The 22,642-nt window shown below is 34.0% G+C and overlaps 3 protein-coding genes across 5 annotated transcripts; all 3 read left to right on the top strand.

Annotated features, from left to right (window-relative positions):
• The first annotated feature begins 284 nt into the window (after positions 1-284).
• On the top strand, positions 285-3,125 carry LOC145634389 (actin-related protein 2/3 complex subunit 3). Of its 2 annotated transcripts, none has more exons than XM_081685808.1 (5): positions 285-478; positions 616-665; positions 1,254-1,362; positions 1,472-1,741; positions 2,543-3,125. In XM_081685808.1, exons 2-5 carry the CDS (start codon positions 663-665, stop codon positions 2,683-2,685), a joined length of 525 nt encoding a protein of 174 aa, XP_081541934.1. In that variant the 5' UTR covers positions 285-478; positions 616-662; the 3' UTR covers positions 2,686-3,125. The 2 variants fall into 2 exon arrangements, with proteins under 2 accessions (XP_081541934.1, XP_081541933.1); XM_081685807.1 differs by having other exon boundaries at positions 287-478; positions 582-665.
• A 5,437-nt stretch (positions 3,126-8,562) lies between these two features.
• LOC145635704 (uncharacterized) lies at positions 8,563-14,537 on the top strand. The gene is made up of 2 exons (XM_081687035.1): positions 8,563-11,501; positions 13,865-14,537. Exons 1-2 carry the CDS (start codon positions 8,897-8,899, stop codon positions 14,278-14,280), a joined length of 3,021 nt encoding a protein of 1,006 aa, XP_081543161.1. The 5' UTR covers positions 8,563-8,896; the 3' UTR covers positions 14,281-14,537.
• Positions 14,538-17,090: 2,553 nt separating this feature from the next.
• On the top strand, positions 17,091-22,395 carry LOC145635703 (translocase of chloroplast 90, chloroplastic-like). Of its 2 annotated transcripts, XM_081687032.1 has the most exons (3): positions 17,091-17,459; positions 18,516-18,633; positions 19,734-22,395. In XM_081687032.1, the coding sequence occupies exons 1-3, from the start codon at positions 17,454-17,456 to the stop codon at positions 21,962-21,964; spliced, it is 2,355 nt and encodes a 784-aa protein (XP_081543158.1). In that variant the 5' UTR covers positions 17,091-17,453; the 3' UTR covers positions 21,965-22,395. The 2 variants fall into 2 exon arrangements, with proteins under 2 accessions (XP_081543158.1, XP_081543159.1); XM_081687033.1 differs by lacking the exon at positions 18,516-18,633 and having other exon boundaries at positions 17,092-17,459.
• Positions 22,396-22,642: the final 247 nt, after the last annotated feature.

The raw sequence follows: 22,642 nt of genomic DNA, 5'->3' as shown, positions 1-22,642 counted from the left end.
TGCACTACCACTATGGCAAAACTAATTTAATGTTATTTATTGCATTAAAATTGTATTTAACCTATAAATTTACATCTTTTACTAAAATTTTTAAAAAATAAAATAATGGCAGGGCCGGTGTCACCCAGGCCCCTTCATAGCTCCGCCACTGTATTTAATATTGACTGTAATAGTTTCGTTTTGAACAAATAAACATGTTCAAGCCTTTATATGTTCGATTTGTACGTGTTCAAATCTTCATATGTATTACTATTTCATTTTCAAGCATATTAATTAAACGAATCACCTAACCATAGTTATAAAATGAAAATAATATGGTTGGTTGCGGAAATTGTGGTCCTCCTAAACGACGTCGTATAACTAGCACTAAAACAAAACTAACCACCTAACAATTGCTGAAATCGATGAAATCAGCTCTCATCAGTGGGAATAAAGGAAGAACTCAAAAACCCCAATATAATTCCAAGTTTTAATTCGGGTAAAATGTTCTCATCTTTCCTTAAATTTCTTGTTAAATTTATAAAATTTTGAACATTTCATGTTTTCCATTGTCTGAAATGTCTTTAATTTGATGTTTGTAGAATCAAATTTGTGATTAAAATCTGTTGTGCCCAGATCTTTGCAAGGCTAAATTTCTGCAACATTGAGGTCTGAAGCTCGTTATGGTGAGAAAAAAATAACACCTTTTCTTTAATTAAATTTTCTTTATTTTTGTTTAATTAAATTTGTATGACATTGGATTTAGTTAAAGATGGCAATTTTCTTGTTTATACAATTTATGATGTTATAGCATTTATACAATTTTAGCTTCTGGGATTGCTTTTGATCTGGGAGTTTTATGTAAATGTGCTTTCTTTAGCTACATAATACAAGAATTTTCCAACTGAAATTTTCTCTTCTGATGATGATATTCACGTATTTGATATGATTTTTATGTGGAAATCTTAAAATTATAATACAATGTTATGTGCTTTGTCTGTTTCACCTTAAGTATTCGTGTTGGATACTCGATTCACTTTGAAGCTTTCGTGTTGGTGAACTGCACGATCTTTGGAAAATTCGTGATTCGATCACCTAGACATGTACATTATGTAGTTGAGTTTGTGGAACGTAGTTTTGGAATTGGGTTTTTCTAATCTTTATAATACAATCAAGGGATTAATAGGCAAATTCGTTGTAGTTTGGACTTCGAAATGATTTGTTTTCAAGCTTTTGATGCTAGCAGAATTAATAAGTTATGGCTATGATCATAGGTTTACCACTCTAGTTTTGTTGATGAGGAAGGCGTAACGAAAGCTTGTGGTTGTCCACTACTTGCTTTAAAAAGCCATATCAAGGGTCCTGCACCAATTTCTGATCAAGGTTAGGCTAATCACCATTCCTTTGAACCCATTTCATGTACTCCGTAAATGAATACTACAAGCTATATTCTCCTGTTGTTGATCAGTGTGTGTTGTGCAAACTTGTGCAGAAAGCACTGATATTGTTGATGAAGCAATTACCTTTTTCCGCGCTAATGTCTTCTTCAGGAATTTTGACATAAAGAGCTCTGCTGATAAGCTGCTTATCTACTTAACTTACTATATCAACGTTGCATTGAAGAGGCTCGAGGGATGTAGAACATTGGCTGAAGGTACCAAGGCAATCATAAACTTGGGTCTTGAGGATGTTCCAGTCCCTGGAGAGTCTGGGTTTCCTTTCCCTGGTTTATTTACACCTCCTAAATCGCAGCAGGAAGCATGTAAATTTTCTTTACCCTTCTATGGTTATTATACAATACATGTTAACTTGCATCTTTTGTTGTGTAATCTGCTTATGTGAACCATTTCTTTCCTACACGATTGCAGCATGTTTTTACAAATTGGATTTAGGATAATATAATTTGCCCTTTGAAAATGCATGTTTGAAGGATAAGTTCCAGGTTTAGTGCTATATAAACTTCATTTTTGACAGCCCAAAATGCACTTGTGTAAAATTTTAGGATTCAGAGCCCTTTTTCAGCTTCAATAATCCAAAAGGCATTTGTTGAGGTCCAATTTCAGAATTCAGTTCTCATGCTGTCTTCATCCTGAGAATGACTTGATTAATTGTACATGAAATTTTATATAGCTTTACCTCTGATTTGCTTCATCATTTTGTTATCAGATGTCATGACATAGGCATTTTATGTTCTAATAGCTCTGGAGATTGTGAATAAAACATTATCAACTTGTAATGTATCAGTTAACTTACCCGGAATTGCGTATTGGTATGGTAATATGGTATAAAAAAAATATTTGTATCCTACATTCGTGCTAAAATTAATTCCTTTTATTTTGGTCCGAAATGACCTGTCATGTATCCTCACCCATATCAGAGTGTCGAGGATCTGACATGGGGTGTTTGAGGCCGTGATAATATGAGTCGGGGTTACATAGTGTATTACTGCTGCTCTACTCCTCAGATATCATCCTTGAAATATCGTGTTGAGCTGATGTCCCGTTGCCCTCCATTTCATGACAATGAGCAACAGAGCAACTCAACCTTTTTTTTTCCTTAACAGTGTTATTCAGAAATTACCTGAAGCAGATAAGAGAAGAGACAAGTGGGAGACTACTGGGTGTTGCTTATCGACCTAATGGAACACCAAACAAATGGTGGTTGGCGTTTGCTAAGAGGAAATTTGTGAACATCATCGCACTTTGATCAGCTGCTTGCTCGAAGTGTCAGAAAGAAAGAGGAATGAGAGCAGCATCCAGTTGCAACAAGAAGATGCGAAATATGTCCTGGTGTGATGAAAAGGACGTAGAAGAAACTCATTGTATGTGTCTGCCTCACGCGCCCATAGAGCTCCCTCGTCCATTATCTCCTGTAACTCCTTGGACTTCTTTCAAGTAGGCAATCAAATTGATGATTAGCTGATTAGTGTCTTGTAGGAATCTACTAATCATAGTACAGAAACCTGTTAAACATATAATATCTTATTGTAAATGTTACAAAAAAAAAATCTGAATTTGAAGAAATTAATGTCATCACTTATTCTGGTCATGTTGTTATATGTTAAACATGCTGTATTGTGGTTTACAGTTTACTATAGTATTTAAAAATTTCAACATTTCAGGATAGTATTTAAAGATTGTGTTGTCGTGTATGATCGAAGTCTGCGAGCTTTTTTTTTTTTTTTTTTTTTTAATTTTTATTATTATTATTATTATTATTATTATTATTATTATTATTATTATTATTATTTTTAAAAATTTTATTTTTATGCACATAGGGTAAAACGAGCAAAAATGAGTCTACCCCTCTTCCGGATAAAATTACATAAAAATATTATAACAGCACAAACTATTATGAAAATTCTATACCGTTACACACTTTTTTTTTTTTTTTTCACGGAGTACTTTTTTTTTTTATGTCAAAATTAATTATAAATGTTTAGCAAGTAGTCAAAAACGAATAGTAACATAAAGAGCATAAACATCATTATAAAAGTAAAAGCACGTATAATCTCACATAATCAAATCATATTTATTAATAAAGCAGGATGCTTCATAATAAGTTGTGGTTTTACCCATTACATGCAAATCTACATATAATCGGGTGTACCTTTTACCAATTGAAAATGGGCAGAGTTGTATTCAACACAATGGCACAATTCTCAATGCATGAATAATGGATTCTTCTTTGTAAAACTTCATTTTCCCTTTGAAGAGAGTTAACATGAAAGACAATCACTCTTTTCCATGTAAAAAGAAGGCACATAGTTTCCTTTTATTTTCTTTGAATTCTCTTTTTGAAGTGGAAGATCGAAAGCATTGAACAAAAACAATGCAAATTTTGTTGCTTTTGCTTTTTCAGCCCTCTCTTTAAGACTATTCCATCTTCTAAAGAAGCTCCTTTCATATATTATAAACATATAAATACCATAATTAACTAGTAAATTAATTAATTTTCACATTTTTTGAAGAGTTTGGTCCCATTTTAAAAGGGCAAAGAAGGTCTTAAAGGAAAAAACAAATGAACAAAAGCTAAAGTTTTTGTTCTAAGAATGGATCAATGGACCCTTATTTTCAGGCTGCAAAATTATATTTTGATCATTTTTAGAAGACAAATGTAATGATATATTAATAATCATCATCTTTTACCTTCTTACAAATTCACTGTCATTGCAGGCACATGTTTCCAACTTAAGATGAACTAGCTAGGGCAAAAGGTAATAAAGTTGATAAATTGAAATTTATCCACTTGCCCACTTAGCTATGGTACTTTGGTCTTTTATTGCATGGAAATTATATCATGTATGATTGTATGAAATGTATAGTAGGTGCATACATTTTACTACCTCCGTTTCTTATTATGTGCAACAAAGGGGTATTATTTGTGAGACATAAAATATTCCTTTGTTGCACATAATAAGAAACGGAGGTAGTATTTTCAAGTGATGATACTAAAAAATCAATGACAAAGGTTTCAAAATGATCTATTTAAGACTTTAAGTAATGACCATTCAATTTCATTTTCTTTGCCCCATTTTGAGTAGATAAATAAAACACTTATCCCATAAAATGAAGGAGTGTATGACGTGTCATCTAAAGTTATAAAAGTTGGGTTTGAATCATAACATGCCTACCAATAGGTCTAAAGAGTCTCAAGAATGAGTTAGATTCAATTATGATACTATTTCGTAATTCTGTTTTGCATTATTAGTCAAAAGCTACAACAGATGATTTCAACTATCCGGATTGCCTCCTCAAATCTCGTCTAGTCCCTCGAAGCATCCTAGCCTTTCCAAGTTCAAAAGAGTCGAAAATTGTAAGCCTTTCCAAATTCAAAAGAGTCGAAAATTGTCTAGAATTGAAGGTATAACCAACGATTTTGGACCAATTTCGGGAAATATTTCTAAAAATAAAGTAAGCACGTATGTGAGATCTCACAGTGTCATAAAAGTTGGTTTGGAAATAATAACAAGTATATAAATAGGGCAGTAAAGTCTCGAGAACGAGGTTAATTCAATTATATGTTGTTTATTCATAATTCCATTGCATTGATTGGTATTTGGTAGTCAAGAGTTTAAAGAGATGGTTTCAAACATCCAAATGACCTCCCAAGAATTCATCATGGACTCTACAAGAATCATCCAACCTCTTTCCTTTCGGAGCCTGAATTCTCGCTAAAAATTGTCCAAAAATAAAGGCTATGTATAATTAAAGTAGTGGGTTGATTGTGAAGCAAACTCAAGTAATTAACTTTCAATATATATCTTGAGAATATGGTTGACTACTACATTACACTTGTACCAACTCTAGAAAAGTTTACATGATCATAATTGATCAAAAGTTGGGGGATGCAAAGATTTATTAACAATGATAATTTGTTGTTTTATTTATGGTTTAAAAAAGGCTTAATTAGAGTCTTCTTCTTGCTTATTGATTGTCTTCAATAATTTATAGTGGAGTAAAGATTTTGGATCTTCAAATCTTGATATCAATTTCTGGCCCCCAATTAACACTTAAACTATCTGTGTTATTTTTTTGATTTTCAGCTTCTACTAGTTGCTCTCTTGTTCACCATTTTATTTAACTGTATTTATTTACCCTTTCCATGTCATGTAGGGACTTAGGATCGGAAATAGGGATCGATATAATTACACCTTAACTATTTCAAATAATGGTTGACTGCTCATTTTTGTTAGGTTTTTGATACTAAAGTTCTTTTCTATGGACTTGGGAGTACCTCGATCGATCTACATTCAATATATGTTAAGGTGCTCGTGTCATATGTACAGTGTCTGTATAGATCGACGAACAGTTATGAGAGAGTAGTTTACAACTTTCTACGGAAACTATAATTTTTCATAATGAGACCGACCACTTCTTAGCTTGACTAAAATTATCAAATAGTTATATTACAAAATTTCAACATTTTTATTAGTATTTACATTATTAGGACATCGGTTCACTCTCCCCGTCACTATTACATTTAACTCGATATGGAGCCTAGGTGAAATGAGACTTGATCCATGGAAAATTCTTGTGTAATTGAGGATTGTTGCCATTGCAAGTGATCCTCAATAAGGTGCATGCATATATATATATATATATATATATATATATATATATATATATATATATATATATATATATATATAGAAGAGCTCCATCATTTTAATTTTCAATTATTTTACTATTTTACGTACAACTTCATTAAAGAGTACACACGCATGTAGTGTTTCATGCATCATCAAATTGACGATTATATATATTCGGTATCATAAGAAGAGAAAAACATTTGAATACATTATAAATAGATAATGAGTACAAATACACATTAAATGTATTGAATTAATTATGTAAGATGAAACTTTTCATAGTAATTGATTACACAACCTTAATGCCTATAAACATCAACAAAAATTCACAAGATCCAATGCTAATGATCATGGAAACTACTATTCTACTTAGTAGTGACACCATTTATTCATCATGATTATTGTCTACCACATTTCACCACCTTTATAATATTTATTCACTATATATTATACAATTATTATGTGGATCCTCATATGATCAAAATCATGCGGCATCTTTATATAATTATTTTTTCCTTATTTCTTCATGTATTATCATATAAAGTGTAACTTCATCATCTCTCCGATCTAAAGCATATAAGTTTAGTGTACAAGTAGCATAAAAAGAGAAAAAGCAAACATGGCCTTTGATTAAAGCTAAAGGGTATTTTTGTCACAATGAATTTTTATTTTACAAAGAAGAAGAGAATCCAACTTTACTTCTCTCCTCTCTCTATCTCTTTATTTTCTTTTTTCACATAAAATCTTTATTACCTTTAAATTTCTGTTTTTTTTTTCTTTCTTTTTATTTCATTTAATTTTTTTTGGATGATCAACTTTAAATTTCTGTTATCCAAACGGCTTTATTTCTTCTTGCTTTTTCTTTTCGTGGACTTTTTAATTTCATAATAATACAGGAAGTTCCTGGAGCTGCCCCCATCGATTTACATATTCGTTCAAGTATAGTATCATTAGCATCGCGAATAAAAGAGTAATTGAAAGTAAATTCGTCTTATATTATAATTTATAAAACCGTCTCACAATATTAGTCACCTATGTACAAGTTATATGTAAGCTTGATTGTAGCTTAATGAGTCTTTTCTTCTATGTATATTAGAACATGTATGGTCCTATGTATGATATAAGGGAAGTCAACCCAAATTATAACATAAACCTAGGCCAAAGAAAATACAAAAATTGATAACGAAATTTGAAAAGTTGTAGAAGGACTCATGATTACAATGTCCAAACATCTTTTATATGCAATTTTGAAGTAAAAATATAATGCCAATTTTTATTTTTCATTCTTATGAACATAAATCCAAAATAAGTTTAGGGTTCATTACCTTTAGTATGCATATGCACATCCACTTTAACACATAAATCTCTTGCGCCACTAAATTTATACTTGGTCCAACAAGCGTGACAAAAATGTAAATGATTATGAGTTAGTTTGAATTTGGGCCAAAATACTGGTTTGACTTGTATATATACTTATATAGTTGTCGAATTCATGATAATATTTCTTAAATTAATTATATTTCAATAACTAATACTTCGTACTTTGTATAAAGCCAATAATACATTGAAACTTCATACACATATATTGCGAAATTTATAAATAGTTATTCATAACTCTTTTGTTGTATTTAGTTCATGTAAATGATTTAAGTTACATACCTCACGATTCATCCAAGCTTAACTCAATTTTATATTAATTGTGATATAATTTAAATCTTTTGTGCACTCTTTCATCCAAAATAACTTAAGTCGATTAAATTAAACAAAACTCTATAAAATATAATCTAAATTCAAAGATCGACATGGCGTATAAGATTAAAGCATAAGAAAAGAAAGGAAAAATCAAGAAAAGGAGAAGAGTAAACAAAATATGATGAAACTAAAGCAATAAAGCAAAGAAAGAAGAACAACTAGAAGGAAAGCAGCAAATAAAAGTAACATACAAGAAAGTAGGTTTTGTGTTTTATTTTATTTTTTATATGAAGATTATGAACATGTATATCAAATTATCAACCAACCTTGTTTAAGAAAATCTTGTTTATCAAATCTACATATACTACGTGTCTACGTCCAAAGATGACCAAAAAATAAAATATTAAATTGCCTGCCTCTCTAACAAAACAAAGCTACAAAATCCAAACAAAAATATAAAATAATAACAGCTTATGTAAGCATATTTGTTATTGCTAAGACTAAAAAAATTTCAACTTCAAGTAGGTCAATAAATTTTCAAAGCAAATTCTCCCTTCATTGGAAACCCATCTTTTGTATATATACATCGTGTAATATTATACTCCCTCTGTCCTTTACCAGATTGTTACGCTTATACTTTAGCTAGCATAGTCCTCATAATTTCTTTCTTTTATTTACTACCACACAAAATAAATTCAGACAAGCAAATGGAAATTAATGAAGGAAGTAATATTTAAAACCGTAAAAAGTAAAGTCGATCAAATAAAAAAGAACGGAGCAACTAGGATACTATTAAGAGGCCCCAGAAGTTCATTTTTTTGCAGCACCCTTCTCTTCTTTATCATCCCATTTTACAGAAAGATAGAAGAAAGAAATAAAGCAAAAATCTTTAGCTTAAATTTGAAGACTCTTCTTTTCTCTCTTAAGAGGATGTTTGATTCCATTACTATTTCACACCTCAAGAACAAGTTTCCCAGATTCTCTTCACTTTTACACTCTCTTATTTACTCACTTAAAAACCCTTCAAAATAAATAAATCTTTCCAAAAAAATGTTTATCCTCTTCTTCTTCTTCATCATACACTAAAAAACTTCTATTTTTAGCCCATTTTTTCTTACCAAAAACATCAGTAAAATGCTCACTTCATTGCTAAATTTGTTAGTATTTAGTGTCTTTTTCTTGTTGTTGTCATCATCTTCATTATCCCATGTTTTAGCCTCAGATTATGAAGCATTGCTTACTCTTAAGCAAGGTTTTCATAACTCAAACCCTTCATTGAATAGCTGGAACAACTCGAATTCGAGCTCGGTTTGTTTTTGGAAAGGAGTTAAGTGTCTAAATGGGAGAGTAATCTCATTAGACTTAACTGATTTAAACCTCGAAGGCTCTGTTTCCCCTGTTTTAGCCACCTTAGATAGCCTCATTCATATCTCCTTAGCAGGAAACAACTTCTCGGGTAGACTCGAACAAGTCGTTGTTGATAACAAAGAAAATCTTCGCTTCCTCAACCTATCTAACAACCTCTTCAATGGTGGTTTAGCTGGTTGGAACTTTTCATCTTCGCCGAACATAGAAGTCTTTGATGTGAATAACAATAACCTTAGTTCACCTCTTCCTTTAGGGGTAACAAGGTTGAAAAAACTAAGGCATTTAGATTTGGGAGGGAACTTTTTCTTTGGTGAAATCCCAAGAATTTATGGTGAGATTACTTCCTTAGAATATTTGTTTCTTGGAGGAAATGATCTTCAAGGAAGTATCCCAAAAGAGTTGGGTAACTTGACAAATTTAAGGGAGCTTTATGTAGGGCAATACAATGTGTATGAAGGTGGCATTCCTAAGGAGTTAGGGAAGTTGGTTAACCTTGTTCATTTGGATGCATCAAGTTGTGGATTATCCGGTCCGATACCGAAAGAGTTAGGGAATTTAGCATCCCTTGATACACTCTACTTGCATATGAACCATCTTTCAGGAAGTATCCCTAATGAATTAGGGAACCTCACAAGTTTAGTTAATCTCGATCTTTCGATTAATGAGCTTAGTGGGGAGATACCTCATGAGTTTATCAACCTTAAAAACCTTAAATTGTTCAATCTTTTCATGAACAAGTTACATGGGTCAATTCCTGATTATGTGGCTGATGGTTTGCCTAACTTGGACACTCTCAAGCTGTGGAAGAACAACTTCACGGGTGAGATACCGCGATTTTTAGGCCAAAATGGGAAGCTTCAAGAGCTAGATTTGTCATCAAATAAACTCACTGGTACTATCCCTTCAAATTTGTGTGATTCTAACCAACTTAGTGTCTTAATTTTGATGAATAATTTTCTTTTTGGACCAATCCCTGAAAATCTAGGCTCTTGTACTAGTCTTGTTAGGGTAAGATTAGGCCAAAATTACCTTAATGGTAGTGTCCCAAATGGGTTGGTCTACTTACCCAAACTTAACTTGTTAGAGCTTCAAAACAACTATCTTTCAGGTAATTTGCCTGAAAATGTTGATCCTGTGTCATTCAATCCTGCTAAACTAGACCAAATCGACGTGTCGAATAATCGATTATCAGGGCCTTTGCCTGTTTCATTGTCCAATTTTACTTCTATTCAATTTCTTTATTTTGAGGGTAACCAATTTTCTGGTCCAATTCCACAGTCTATTGGTCAGCTTAAGCAAGTGATTAAGCTTGATCTTAGCAAAAATTATCTTTCTGGGTTAATTCCTCTTGAAATTGGAAATTGTGTTCATCTTACATATCTTGATCTTAGCCAAAATAATCTTTCTGGGTCAATTCCTCCTGAAATTTCTAGTAATAGAATTTTGGGTTATTTGAATTTGTCTAGGAATCACATAAATGGTACGTTACCCGTGTCGATAGGGTCTATGAAAAGTCTTACGAGTGCTGATTTTTCCTTTAATGACCTCTCGGGCAAACTGCCCGAATCAGGGCAGTTTGCCGTGTTTAATGCCTCATCCTTTGTGGGTAACCCGTTACTTTGTGGGTCGTCTTTGAATAACCCTTGTAACTTAACCTTTGTTCCAAGTCCGAGTAGGAAATCGAGTAGTGGTGAGTTTAAGCTCATATTTGCTCTTGCCCTTTTGGTTTGCTCCCTAATTTTCGCGGTGGCTGCGGTCATCAAGGCAAAATCCTTTAAAAAGAGGTCAGATTCTTGGAAAATGACTACTTTCACAAAGGTGGAATTTAATGTCTCGGATATTCTTGAATGCATGAAGGATGGCAATGTGATTGGAAGAGGGGGTGCGGGGATTGTTTACCACGGTAAAATGCCTTGTGGGTCCGAAATCGCAGTAAAAAAGTTGTTAGGTTTCGGACCCAATAGGCATGACCATGGTTTCAAAGCGGAGATTGAAACCCTTGGGCAGATAAGACATCGTAACATAGTCAGGTTGCTCGCGTTCTGCTCAAACAAGCACACCAATCTCTTGGTGTACGAGTACATGCGGAACGGGAGCCTCGGCGAAGCCCTACATGGTAAAAAATTGGGAGGGTTCCTAGGGTGGAATATGAGGTACAAAATTGGAATAGAGGCTGCTAAGGGACTTTGTTACCTTCACCATGATTGTTCACCTTTGATAGTTCACCGTGACGTAAAATCCAATAACATACTCTTGAACTCGCATTTCGAGGCACACGTGGCGGATTTCGGGCTAGCCAAGTTCTTGTCCGGGGGCGGCGCGTCAGAGTGCATGTCAGCAATTGCTGGATCTTATGGCTATATAGCTCCAGGTATGTGACTATCATTCTCTCAATTGAGTGTTGCAGTTTTGCTCTTCCTAGCTTACAAAATTTTAGTGTCCTTGCATGATTCATACAGTGGATTAATTAATTAAAAAAATTAAGATTAATTGTTGCATAAATTCGTTAACTTAGTTAATTAATTTATATGAAATGCTTATAGTGTGAGTGAACTTGTGAAGTTCTGTCAATTGGTCAGTAGTTTGTTAGTGAACAAAAGTGGCCCACTTTGGTTTATATAGTTTTTGGTAAATTGTGATTGTCTGCTGTTGGTAAACATGCCTTAAAAATAAACCAAAATAATTCTAATAATTATAATAATAACAATAATATTTGTACTCATTATACTACTTATTTTTCTAGTTTTCGTGCGTATATTATTATACTTCGTATTTGAAATTACACCATATTTTTTAAAATATTAACTAACAATAATTTTTTAACCCAAAGTATTACTTCATACTTAGTATAATAGCACTAAAAAATTAGAATAACATATTGTAATGCATGATATATAAAAGAGTAACATATATATGAGTAATATATAAGTGAATATTTTGCTCGTGTCGGGTGGTTTAAATCCATACACATAGATTTTCCCATAAATAAATCTAGGGAGTACTTTGTATATTCGTATTGTCTTTTTTTCTTGAAAGGATATCACATCAATCTATTTTTGTACCCCGTACTTACAACAACAACAACAACAAAAAAAAAAAAAAAAAAAAAAAAAAAAAAAAAAAAAAAAAAACTATAATTATTTTTATTTTCCAAGTGTTTTTATATATAATAAGAATATATAGGTCAATTTTCTAAGAGTACATGTTTTAAGTTCTCAGATTCTTTTGACACAATAATAAATTACAGTACTCCACTATACACTATTATGGCGGTAATTTTATTTTAATTTGAAGGATAAAAAGCATTCAACAATACTGTAAACATTTATCGGGAGTGTAAAATTCCAAAACTGGGATCTATTTTGAACCTTACAAAAAGGCTGCTTAGCTGTTACATTGCATTGTACTCTCATTCTCAATGTCCAATGAATGCGACCAAACATTATCATTACTCTCATCATTAGCTCTATTTTAAACCTACCGTCACTCGCATCCCTAGATATATTCACGCTACTAGTACAAATTACACTCATAATAATTAAAACTCGTAGTTAGACATGACAAAACTGACCCAACTAAATACACATACATACTAATGAATAAGTATATATATATATTAGGGTTATGTACGTATTATGCATAATTTGGATTATCGCTAGCTATAGGATAATATCGTATTTGAAACGGAGGAAGTAATGTTTTTACAGTGATGGAGTTAGATTTTGAACTATTCATGCATAGTAATAGGCGTGGGACACATTTTAGTAATAGGGAAGTCCATGATTTGTCGAGGCTAAAGTGAAAGATGTGGGGGGGGGGGGGTCTATATGTGATGAAATGTTGGTGAATTGTTAGGTGTCAGAGGAGCAAATATTTTTGGGGAGAATTTTATGGAAAACAGCTAAAGAATTGTAAAATGTAAAAATTAAAAAAATAAGCAAAAAAGGAAGGAAAAAAAAAAAAAAGAAGCAAAGCAAAGTTGACTGATTAGTATCTCTGGGCCAGTGTGACACTATCATCCATCGTGTGCTGTGAAAGTGAATACCACATGCACATATATTATCGTGCCCACTTCCCCCTTAATGTTTTCTCTTTACATAAAGAAATTAAAGTGCCTATTATGTTTCTCCTTTTTTTTAATTACTCATTTTCGTCGTGTGCGTATAATACAACAACACATAATATAATAGAGGTGACTATCAGATTATTTGGATTAGTTTTAATTTTAAATTAATAATTATTTTACATTTTGTACTCCGTAACAAGTTTAATTGAGTTAGGTTGTGTGTGTTTGAATGTTGTTTTATTGTATGTTAGGTTAACTCGGGGGTACCTTTTTTTTTTTTTTTTTTTTGGGTGCATACTCAGGGTACCTATAATAATAAAGTAAATGTAACAATTACGATTAGTTAAGTGTTTTAATCGTGCCTATATGTATGTTAAGTAAAATTTTCACACAAAAAAAAAAAGGCAACTTTGGAGTTGGGTGTATTAAGAATCTAATTTGGTTGATTGATTCGATATGAATCTTTCAAGGATTCAAATATATGATTTTGTTTTCTAAAGTCTCCGACAGTTTTAGAATGCGACTTCTTTAATGTGCTTAGTATCCGATACTTGAATTTTTTTAATGCATGATTCTTATTCATATTGCCGTCTTTTTTTTTGTAGTTGTATTATCTTACTATATGATATTATGATAGTATCTAACTTATCAATTAATTTGACGTGCAGAATATGCGTACACTTTAAGAGTGGACGAGAAGAGTGATGTTTATAGTTTTGGTGTGGTACTACTTGAATTATTGACAGGACGTCGTCCCGTGGGAGATTTTGGAGAAGGGGTGGACATAGTGCAATGGTCAAGAGTTCAAACGAATTGTCGTAAGGAAAATGTGCCTCTTATCATTGATTCAAGGCTAACCGCGGTACCTCAAGATGAAGCGATGCATTTGTTCTTTGTGGCTATGCTGTGCACCCAAGAGAATAGTGTTGAACGCCCAACAATGAGAGAAGTGGTTCAAATTCTATCAGAGTATCCTTACCATGCTATGGGATATCAACCTGCTTCATCGACTTCATTACTCGTTAATAATAACAATAACAATAATACGAAGCAACAATCTAATAATGATGTTAAGAAAGGATAAAAGGATTAATCCAAATCATCATGAAAAACTTGTGGTATAAGGGGTTTTTTTTTTTTCTTTTTTTAATTTTTTGGGGAAATTTTTGAGAATTGTGTATGTCTAGAAATGTAGTTTTTTGTTATTATAGTCTTCTATTGTGAAAATTTAATATGTAACTTTTTATTTCTAGTTTCACTGTCTAATTAGATTTAGGCATAGAGTGGATATTGGTTATGGAATATATATAAATATATACAAAATAATTTTGATTCAATGAATATCTATGGTGATGTCCTAGACTCCAAACCCCTTTATTTTTGTTGAACTTATTTTGAAAGGCACGACTACTATATATATGGGCACGAGCCATGCCATGTTAGTCCAAAACTAACGGTTAAAGATTTTAATCAAAATTTAATATTAATATTCTGGTTAATTGAAATTAATAATTCATGATTACTAAAGATAATACACAGAGAAAATAAAATCACAAGAGTACCAAAAAGAATTTTTCCAATTACTTATATTACACACAAATAAAACAAAAGAAAAAAAAAAAAAAATTGTTAAAATTAGATGTCTGAAGAGACTAATCTAGTATTGGATTAAATAAGGTGTTGGCTGAAATACAATGCAATTAGTTGGCCCAAAGTGTGTAATAAATGGGCTTCAAAATACCCAACAAACAAAAGTAGAGTATTGGACGAACAAAAAAGTCCTAATGTATGAAGGCCTCCAAATATCAATTACAGCATATTCAAAGAAATCTCTAGGTTGTGACCCCTTCATCAAAATGGAAGGATGTGTAATTTGGCTTGGTTACAAAACAAGCTTTTCTTCTCTTTTGACATGGTTGATATGTGCTAAGATATGGTTCCGAGCTTGAGACGGTAGGGGGAGGGGCATGTGTTGAAGGTGGATTTCTACTATTGCTGTAAGAAAAAAAATGATTAGCCTCTTGATTTTCAAGCTAGATGATGTACAATTTTAAGTTGTGTTAAAAAAGGGTAGACCTTGCTGTGTTTGTGCTTTAGTGCGTGGCTGTATTACTTGGTATATACTACTTTGTATATAGTTTTTATAGTTACATTATAACACGTGTTCTTTTCCAATTTTAAGCCATAGTATCAAGTCACATCACATCAATATTATGGTTATATGATATCATTCTCCTTAGGAAATTGATTTTGGCACGTCCATAATTGATTTTGGAACACCCTAATGTGAGTAGAGTATAGAAAACTATACTCTCACAAAAGAAGTCTGCCAAAATTATTTCCTTTTTCCTTATATGAGACTATTATGCTCTTATGACATCATTATTGTCAAGTCATATCATATTATGACATCACATCATTATATTTATAACCACATAATATTATGACATTATTGTCAAGTCACATCACTTTATTATATTTTTATGACATCATTAGAATCAAGCCATATCACATTTTTATACTTATCTGACATCATTATATTTCAAAAATTCATGAATTTCAAAATAGAAACAAAACTCATTCTTGGTACTTTATAGACATCTTTTATAGGTGTGTTATGGTTTCAAACCACCTTATATGACCTCAGGAGTCACCTCACGCATTCAGTTCATTTTTTTGAAAAAATGTCAAAAATTAACTCGAAATCGTGTATTATAGCCTTTAATTTTGGACAAATTTTCACTTTTTTGGACCCGAAAACATATATTGCCGAGATGCTTCCCACGGATCCTTTTACAACTTGCACCGATTTCATAAACCATCCAATATGCCTTTAAACTGTCAATTTACCCTTTTACAACTTGCACCGATTTCATAAACTCGAGGCTACCACGAACATTTATAATAACATATAACGATCATATATGGTTCCAAACGATATTATATGACCCCGGGATGTATCCCCTAATGTCTCAATTAACACCTTTTGACACCGAGTCCCGAAACCTTCGAAATTGGCCAAACAAACGTGTATGATAGCTTTCAATATTGCCAATTTTCGGCTTTTTTTTTACCCGAAAACAAAAATTGTCAAGAAGCTACATATATACCCTAATACCCTCCAGGAGTCCAATTGGGTGGGTGGAACCATCCAATTTGCTTTTAAGCATACAATTTACCCGTTTTCTTACACGCCTCTTATATTGGCTATAAGCTTCCGCGGGGCATTTATGTAACCGACTTATGGTCGTATATGGGTCCAAATAATACCATATGGGCCCCAGGTTGCATCCCCGTACAATTCCGTGAATTTCTGACACCGGATCCCGATACCTTCTAAATTACTCCGATTTCTTGTATTATAGTTCAAATTTGGCTTTCGTACATCATTTTTTCACCCGACAAGATTATGCATCCAGGTACTTCCACGAGTTTCCCAAAGGGCCTTGGGAGTCATGGATAATGCCCAGAGCCATCTCATTCATCCTTAATCATCATGTCTTAAGGCAACGACGACATACCCTCAAACGACAAAACTAACTACTTGTATGTCTTATCCTTGGGTGCACATGTCTTGTGTATATGCCACACGCCCCCTTGCACCATTCCACACCCCAACACTTAGGCTTTGTGACTTGTCTCAATTAAGTACTTAGCATTTTTTAGCATATAAGAAGCACTGCTAACCTCGTTTTCCAAAATATAGGTGTTTAGAGGGAATAGGGTAGGAGAGGGACGAATCAAAACGACATAGGACTGAATCTCAATTAATCAAGATTAGTTCAAGCAGGTTGGAGTCGGGTCAGCTTTAGGTTCATTTACCACATGCAGAGTACTTGAGGTTCGCTTCTCAAAGCCCAAAATCCCACCAACCAATTATACGCCACATCAACAACAAAAACATTATCTCTCCTTTTCTTCCTCTTTTCTCAATCTCAAAATTGGGTTTTTATTTGTGTCTTACATTCAGATACTTGACGCAAAAATCGTCAACAAACAATTTACTTACTTCTGTCTTTTCACAATATCCAAGATTTGATTTTTAGCTTGGGTTTTATCGCCTTTTTGTGGTGTAGGTAGAAGAGTGTGTTAGTGTTCTTAGTTTTTTCATTTGATTTTATCCTCAATTTTGTCAAATGGGTTCGTCGACTTCCCCCTTAATTATAGAGTTGAAGATTCAATTTTGATGGAATTTTCAATCTTTCAAGATCAGGGTATTTGTTTCTGTGTACTAATTGGTCGTGGGTCAACATTTGAATGAAGGTAATTTCCTCAATTTCTTTCTTTGAATTATTGCATTGTGATGAAAATTATGGAAAAAGTTTTGTGATTGGAATGATTTGATTAATTGATCGATAATCTGATTATGCATCTTTTATTTGCTGTAATTATGTTTTGGTTGGTAGTTTCTGTAATCGCTATGATAGAATGCAGATTATTTTCAGTGGTATCTGAATTTGTGTGATTGCCTTTGGTGCGTTAATAACTAATAAGAATGGAGAAAATTGGATGTTGTATACAATTGTTATCTGGACTTTTGACACTTCATTTTAGACCAAAAACATGGTTGTTTATACAAAATAGTGGAGTTGGACATTTGGACACGTACGGACGTACCTGTGTCTGGCATGAGTTTTTGAATTCTTGTAACATATGGAGTACAGTAGTATTTTTGCTGGTGTATTATCAAATATCAGTTGCCACTATCTCAATGGAGCTGGGTTGAAGGTTTTCTGATGTACTATGTATTGTGGTTTTGGATAGGTTTGTGATAATTAGGAGAGAAACAATCTGTTTATGGTTCAATTAATCAATTTGGCTTTAGTCTTAGGTAACTAAAATCGCCGTTGCTAAGATAACTTATTATTACGAAGTATACTTCACAGTGACCATTTGGATCTTTGAAAGATTGTTAGTGGATTATATCCAAGCTAGAAGCACTAATTTTACGCTTCTTAAAGGCGTAAGTCGCAAGTAGATGGAAGGTTGTGAACTGTTATGATCACTTATTTGAGTTGTGTTTCTTCATTTCTTATGCTTTCGGCTTTCACTAGTCAAAAAGATAATCTTACATATGCAATTGATTAAAAGTAATTAACATAACTGTGTTGATTGTTATGCTTGTTCAGTTGCTTCTACGGTTCTACCATTTTGTTACTTAGCTTTCTAGCCTTAAGGAATCGAGTTGTTCAACTTGAATTATATTCAATTTCAGCATCTTCTATTCATTTAAGCTTTTCAGCTTCTCTTAGTTGAAAGTTTGGGTTATCACTTTAGATATCTACTTCGTATTTACTTCTAGTTCTTGTCTTCTTGAAGATGAAGAGCATCAGGGATTGGGTTTTCGCTCAGTTAGTTTCTGGTTCATTTGTCTTGCCAAGGCCTTTGTCTAGCAGTTTGGAAGAAGAACCCCAGAATGAGGAGTTTGCTTCTTCAGGTACTTCAACTTAAAATTTGAGGAATTTATGTTAACCAAGTATTAGATATTATTGGAAAGCTGGTTTTGATGTATTTTTTATGTAACCAGATAGATTGCCATGAAGAAGTGCTACCTAGTGAATGATCGAGTGTTGCTAATAACTTTTACTTCTATGGTAGTACCAACCCTATTTACACCACAACTGATTACACTAGATTGATAGAAGATTATCCTTACACAAATGCTTTACGAGAACCCTTTTTTTTTAAGTATGTGTAATGTTACCTGAGTCTTTATGTTGTTGGTATTCAGTTTTGTGCTTCTGTTGATGCCAGCTGTCAAAATGCATCCAATTTTTTGTCTTTAAACATTATTAGGAGAAAGCATGTTATCGAGGTTATATTGGTTTAGGTGCTATCCCCTTATGTTCATTTTTCTGGTAGAAAGAAAGTTCTATAAATCCAGTTGCTTTGGGCCTTTGTCAGATTGCTCCGTCAGTATGTTGCACCCAGGTGATTTTGAATTTTTGATGCTTGTCCGGTTGGATTCTAAGCTGCAATATGTAGTAAAACAATCAATGTTGTTGCAATTATTTGACCACCTCATAGCTGATAAATCAAAGTTTCAAAATTAAAGGATCAGCATTAGTTAGATTCTACCCCTATTACCCACACTACTCCAACCACCACCCCGCCCCCCACCCTCCCCCTCGCTTCATAGGGCTCCCGCGTTAAGATGAGTAAAAAAAAATCTGTTAGCTAAATTGGAGGCTTGTCCCTTGGAATTTATTTTGCACCTCGACTTCTTTTTTTTTTAGCTTTACCTGTGGATTGGGGAGAAAAGGTTTACTTTGCCTGTAGGCTTATTGTTTGGGTTTGAGGGCCATGTAGCACAAGTTGCTCTTCGTAATACACGATTTGTATCATACATGTTACATAAATGTAATATGAATTTAATTTTCCAAGAAAAAATGTAATATGAAGCTTTAAACATTTGATACTGTTATAGCAGAGTATGTTTAGGATATGATAGATATTCTTGGTGGAGAAACTTCACTTGGGTAGTGTACCATTAGTTTTGAACAACTTCTTATGTGATGCTGCTCTTGGTGTGTACAGGCTCTGCACAAAATGCTGGGGTGATAGCATCGCATGTAACTGCTGATTTGCTGCCTTCTTCCAACAGAGGTCAAGAAAGCTCAATGGATTCTATTGACCTTCCCTCTCCTTCTCCCAATTCTACTGGTAGAATAAAGTTGGATCCATTATCTAAAATTGAGACACTTCAAATCAATTTCTTCCGTATTCTGCAACGGCTTAGGCAATCACCTGAAGACATACTTGTGGCTAAGGTCCTATACCGGATTCATCTAGCAACATTGATTAGAGCAGGGGAATCAGATTTAAGTAGAATTAATCTCAGAAGTGATAAAGCTAGATCTTTAGCAACAGAACAGGAGGCTGCTGGGCGACCTGCACTTGATTTTTCTTTGAGAATACTTGTCTTGGGAAAGACCGGTGTTGGTAAGAGTGCTACAATTAACTCTATTTTTAATCAGACAAAGGCTATGACAAATGCTTTTAAGCCTGCTACGGATCGCATCCAAGAGATTACTGGTTTTGTGAATGATATTAAGGTAACAGTCATTGACACTCCTGGTTTCTGGCCATCTTCTACACGCAATGCACGAAGGAACAGGAAAATTATGCTTTCTATAAAAAGGTACATTAAAAAAAATCCTCCAGATGTTGTTTTGTATCTTGAACGCCTTGATACCATGAGCAAGGGGTATAATGACTTCCCCCTCTTAAGGCTAATGACAGATATTTTTGGTTCTGCAATGTGGTTTAACACCATTCTTGTCATGACGAACGCTGCTGCAGAACTTCCTGAGGGACCCACTGGCTCTTCCATCAATTATGAATCATACGTGACCCATTGCACTGACCTTTTGCAAAGATACATACAGCTGGTGGTTTCTGATGCCAAGCTTGAAAACCCGGTTGTTTTGGCTGAAAACCATTCATGTAGGACAAATAACTCAGGAGAAAGAATACTTCCGAATGGGCAGATCTGGAAACGACAATTGTTGTTATTGTGCACGTGCACTAAGGTACTGGGTGATGCTAATTCCCTTTTGGGACTCCAAAACAGCATTGAACTTGGGCCATCTAATAACTCCCGGCTGCCTTCACTGCCCCATCTGCTTTCGTCTTTTCTCCAGCAGCGCCCCTCAATGACAGATGAAGTTGATGAATATTGCCTTTCAGATAGTGAAGAGGATGAGTATGATCAGTTACCTCCTATCCGCATTTTGACAAAAGTTCAATTTGAAAAGCTGAGTGACTCTCAGAAGAAAGATTATCTTGATGAGCTTGATTACAGAGAAACCTTATTTTTGAAGAAGCAACTGAAGGAAGAGTCACGCAAGAGAAAAGAAAGAAAGCTTTTAGGGGATAAAATATTACCCTCTGAAGGCAATACTGATGATCCTGAAGCATTGCCAGAGGCTGTACAGCTCCCTGATATAGCAGTCCCTCCAAGTTTTGACTGTGATTCACCTGTATACAGGTATCGAGGTGTTGTAATGAGTGATAAATGGCTCTGGAGGCCTGTGTTAGATCCCCATGGATGGGACCATGATGTGGGCTTTGACGGAGTAAACTTGGAAACAGCCGTTGAGATTAAAAGGAACTTAACTGCTTCAGTTTCTGGACAAATGAGCAAGGACAAGCATGATTTCAGTATTCACTCTGAGTGTGCTGCAGCCTATACAGATCCAAGGGGCCCCACATACTCTATAGGCCTTGATGTTCAATCATCTGGCCGTGATATGGTCTACACTGTTCGAAGTAATGCAAAATCGGGAAACTTTAAGCAAAATGTTGCTGGGTGTGGAGTTTCTGTGATATCATTCCAGAACAAGTACTACATTGGTACTAAGCTTGAAGATTCCCTTCACTTAGGTAAGAGACTGAAATTGGCAGTTAATGTGGGTCGATTGGAGGGTGGTGGCCAAGCTGCATACGGCGGGAGCCTTGAAGCTACTTTAAGAGGAAGAGACTACCCAGTGAGGAGTGATAAGGTCAGTATGACCATGAATGTTCTGTCTTTTAAGAATGAGTTAGTCTTGAGTGGAAATTTGGAGACAGAGTTCCGTCCAAGCCGAGGTACAAGAATGTCAGTTAATGCAAATTTGAATAACCGGAATATGGGACAAGTTTCCATCAAGACTTCTAGCTCCGAACATGTGCAAATAGCTTTCATCGCTGTGTTCACTATTGCCAGGGCTATTTTCCGAAAAAGGGAACATAAATCTCAACTTACTGAAGCTCAGGAGGTGGGATGAAATCATCCTGCTGCCTACTTCTGGAGTTTTAGGTTGAGCATTGACATACATAGGGCGTCCTTCCCTCAGTAACCGACAATTATCAGCCTTTTTTATAGCAGCATACAGATTTACGTTTCAATTTTGCTGATTAGTGAGATTTGAGGGATACAACCTGTTGTTTATATAGTTCTTGGAGGAAGAGAGTAGTACTTGCTCATTTTGATCTTGAGTGTAGGAATTAGGAGGCAATTTTATTAATACAATCAAAAGTGTACGAATTTCAGCCAGAAATGCATCACAATTTACAGTATACTAGTCTCTGAAATGCATCAATATATCTGTTTAAGGTGATCCAACACAACAGTTTGTTTTGTTTTTGTTTCAATGCTTTTGTTGGTGTTGAGATGCACACGTGTAGTAATATTTGGAAACCACCTTTTGGAAGACAACATGGCCGTGTATAATCCGCGTTTTTAAAAGTTGTTTTTATTTTGAATACTACGTATCACTTGAAAAGAAAATTATAATCATGAGTCATCATCAGAGTCCTATTAGATTCGTCTCACACATGTAATGATATACATAAAGGCGTTAATGACCAAATACATGCATTGAAAAATATGCAAGCCGAAAAAAAAAACATTTAGAAACGAAGGAAGTTCTCTAGTTCGTAGATGGGTCACCCCATCCCCCTGT

This window comes from Chenopodium album, chromosome 6 (genome assembly GCF_948465745.1).
Source record: "Chenopodium album chromosome 6, dcCheAlbu1.1, whole genome shotgun sequence".
NCBI classification, from domain to species: domain Eukaryota; kingdom Viridiplantae; phylum Streptophyta; class Magnoliopsida; order Caryophyllales; family Amaranthaceae; genus Chenopodium; species Chenopodium album.
Note: the sequence above shows the minus strand (reverse complement) of the source record. Positions and strands in the feature narration are given on the sequence as shown.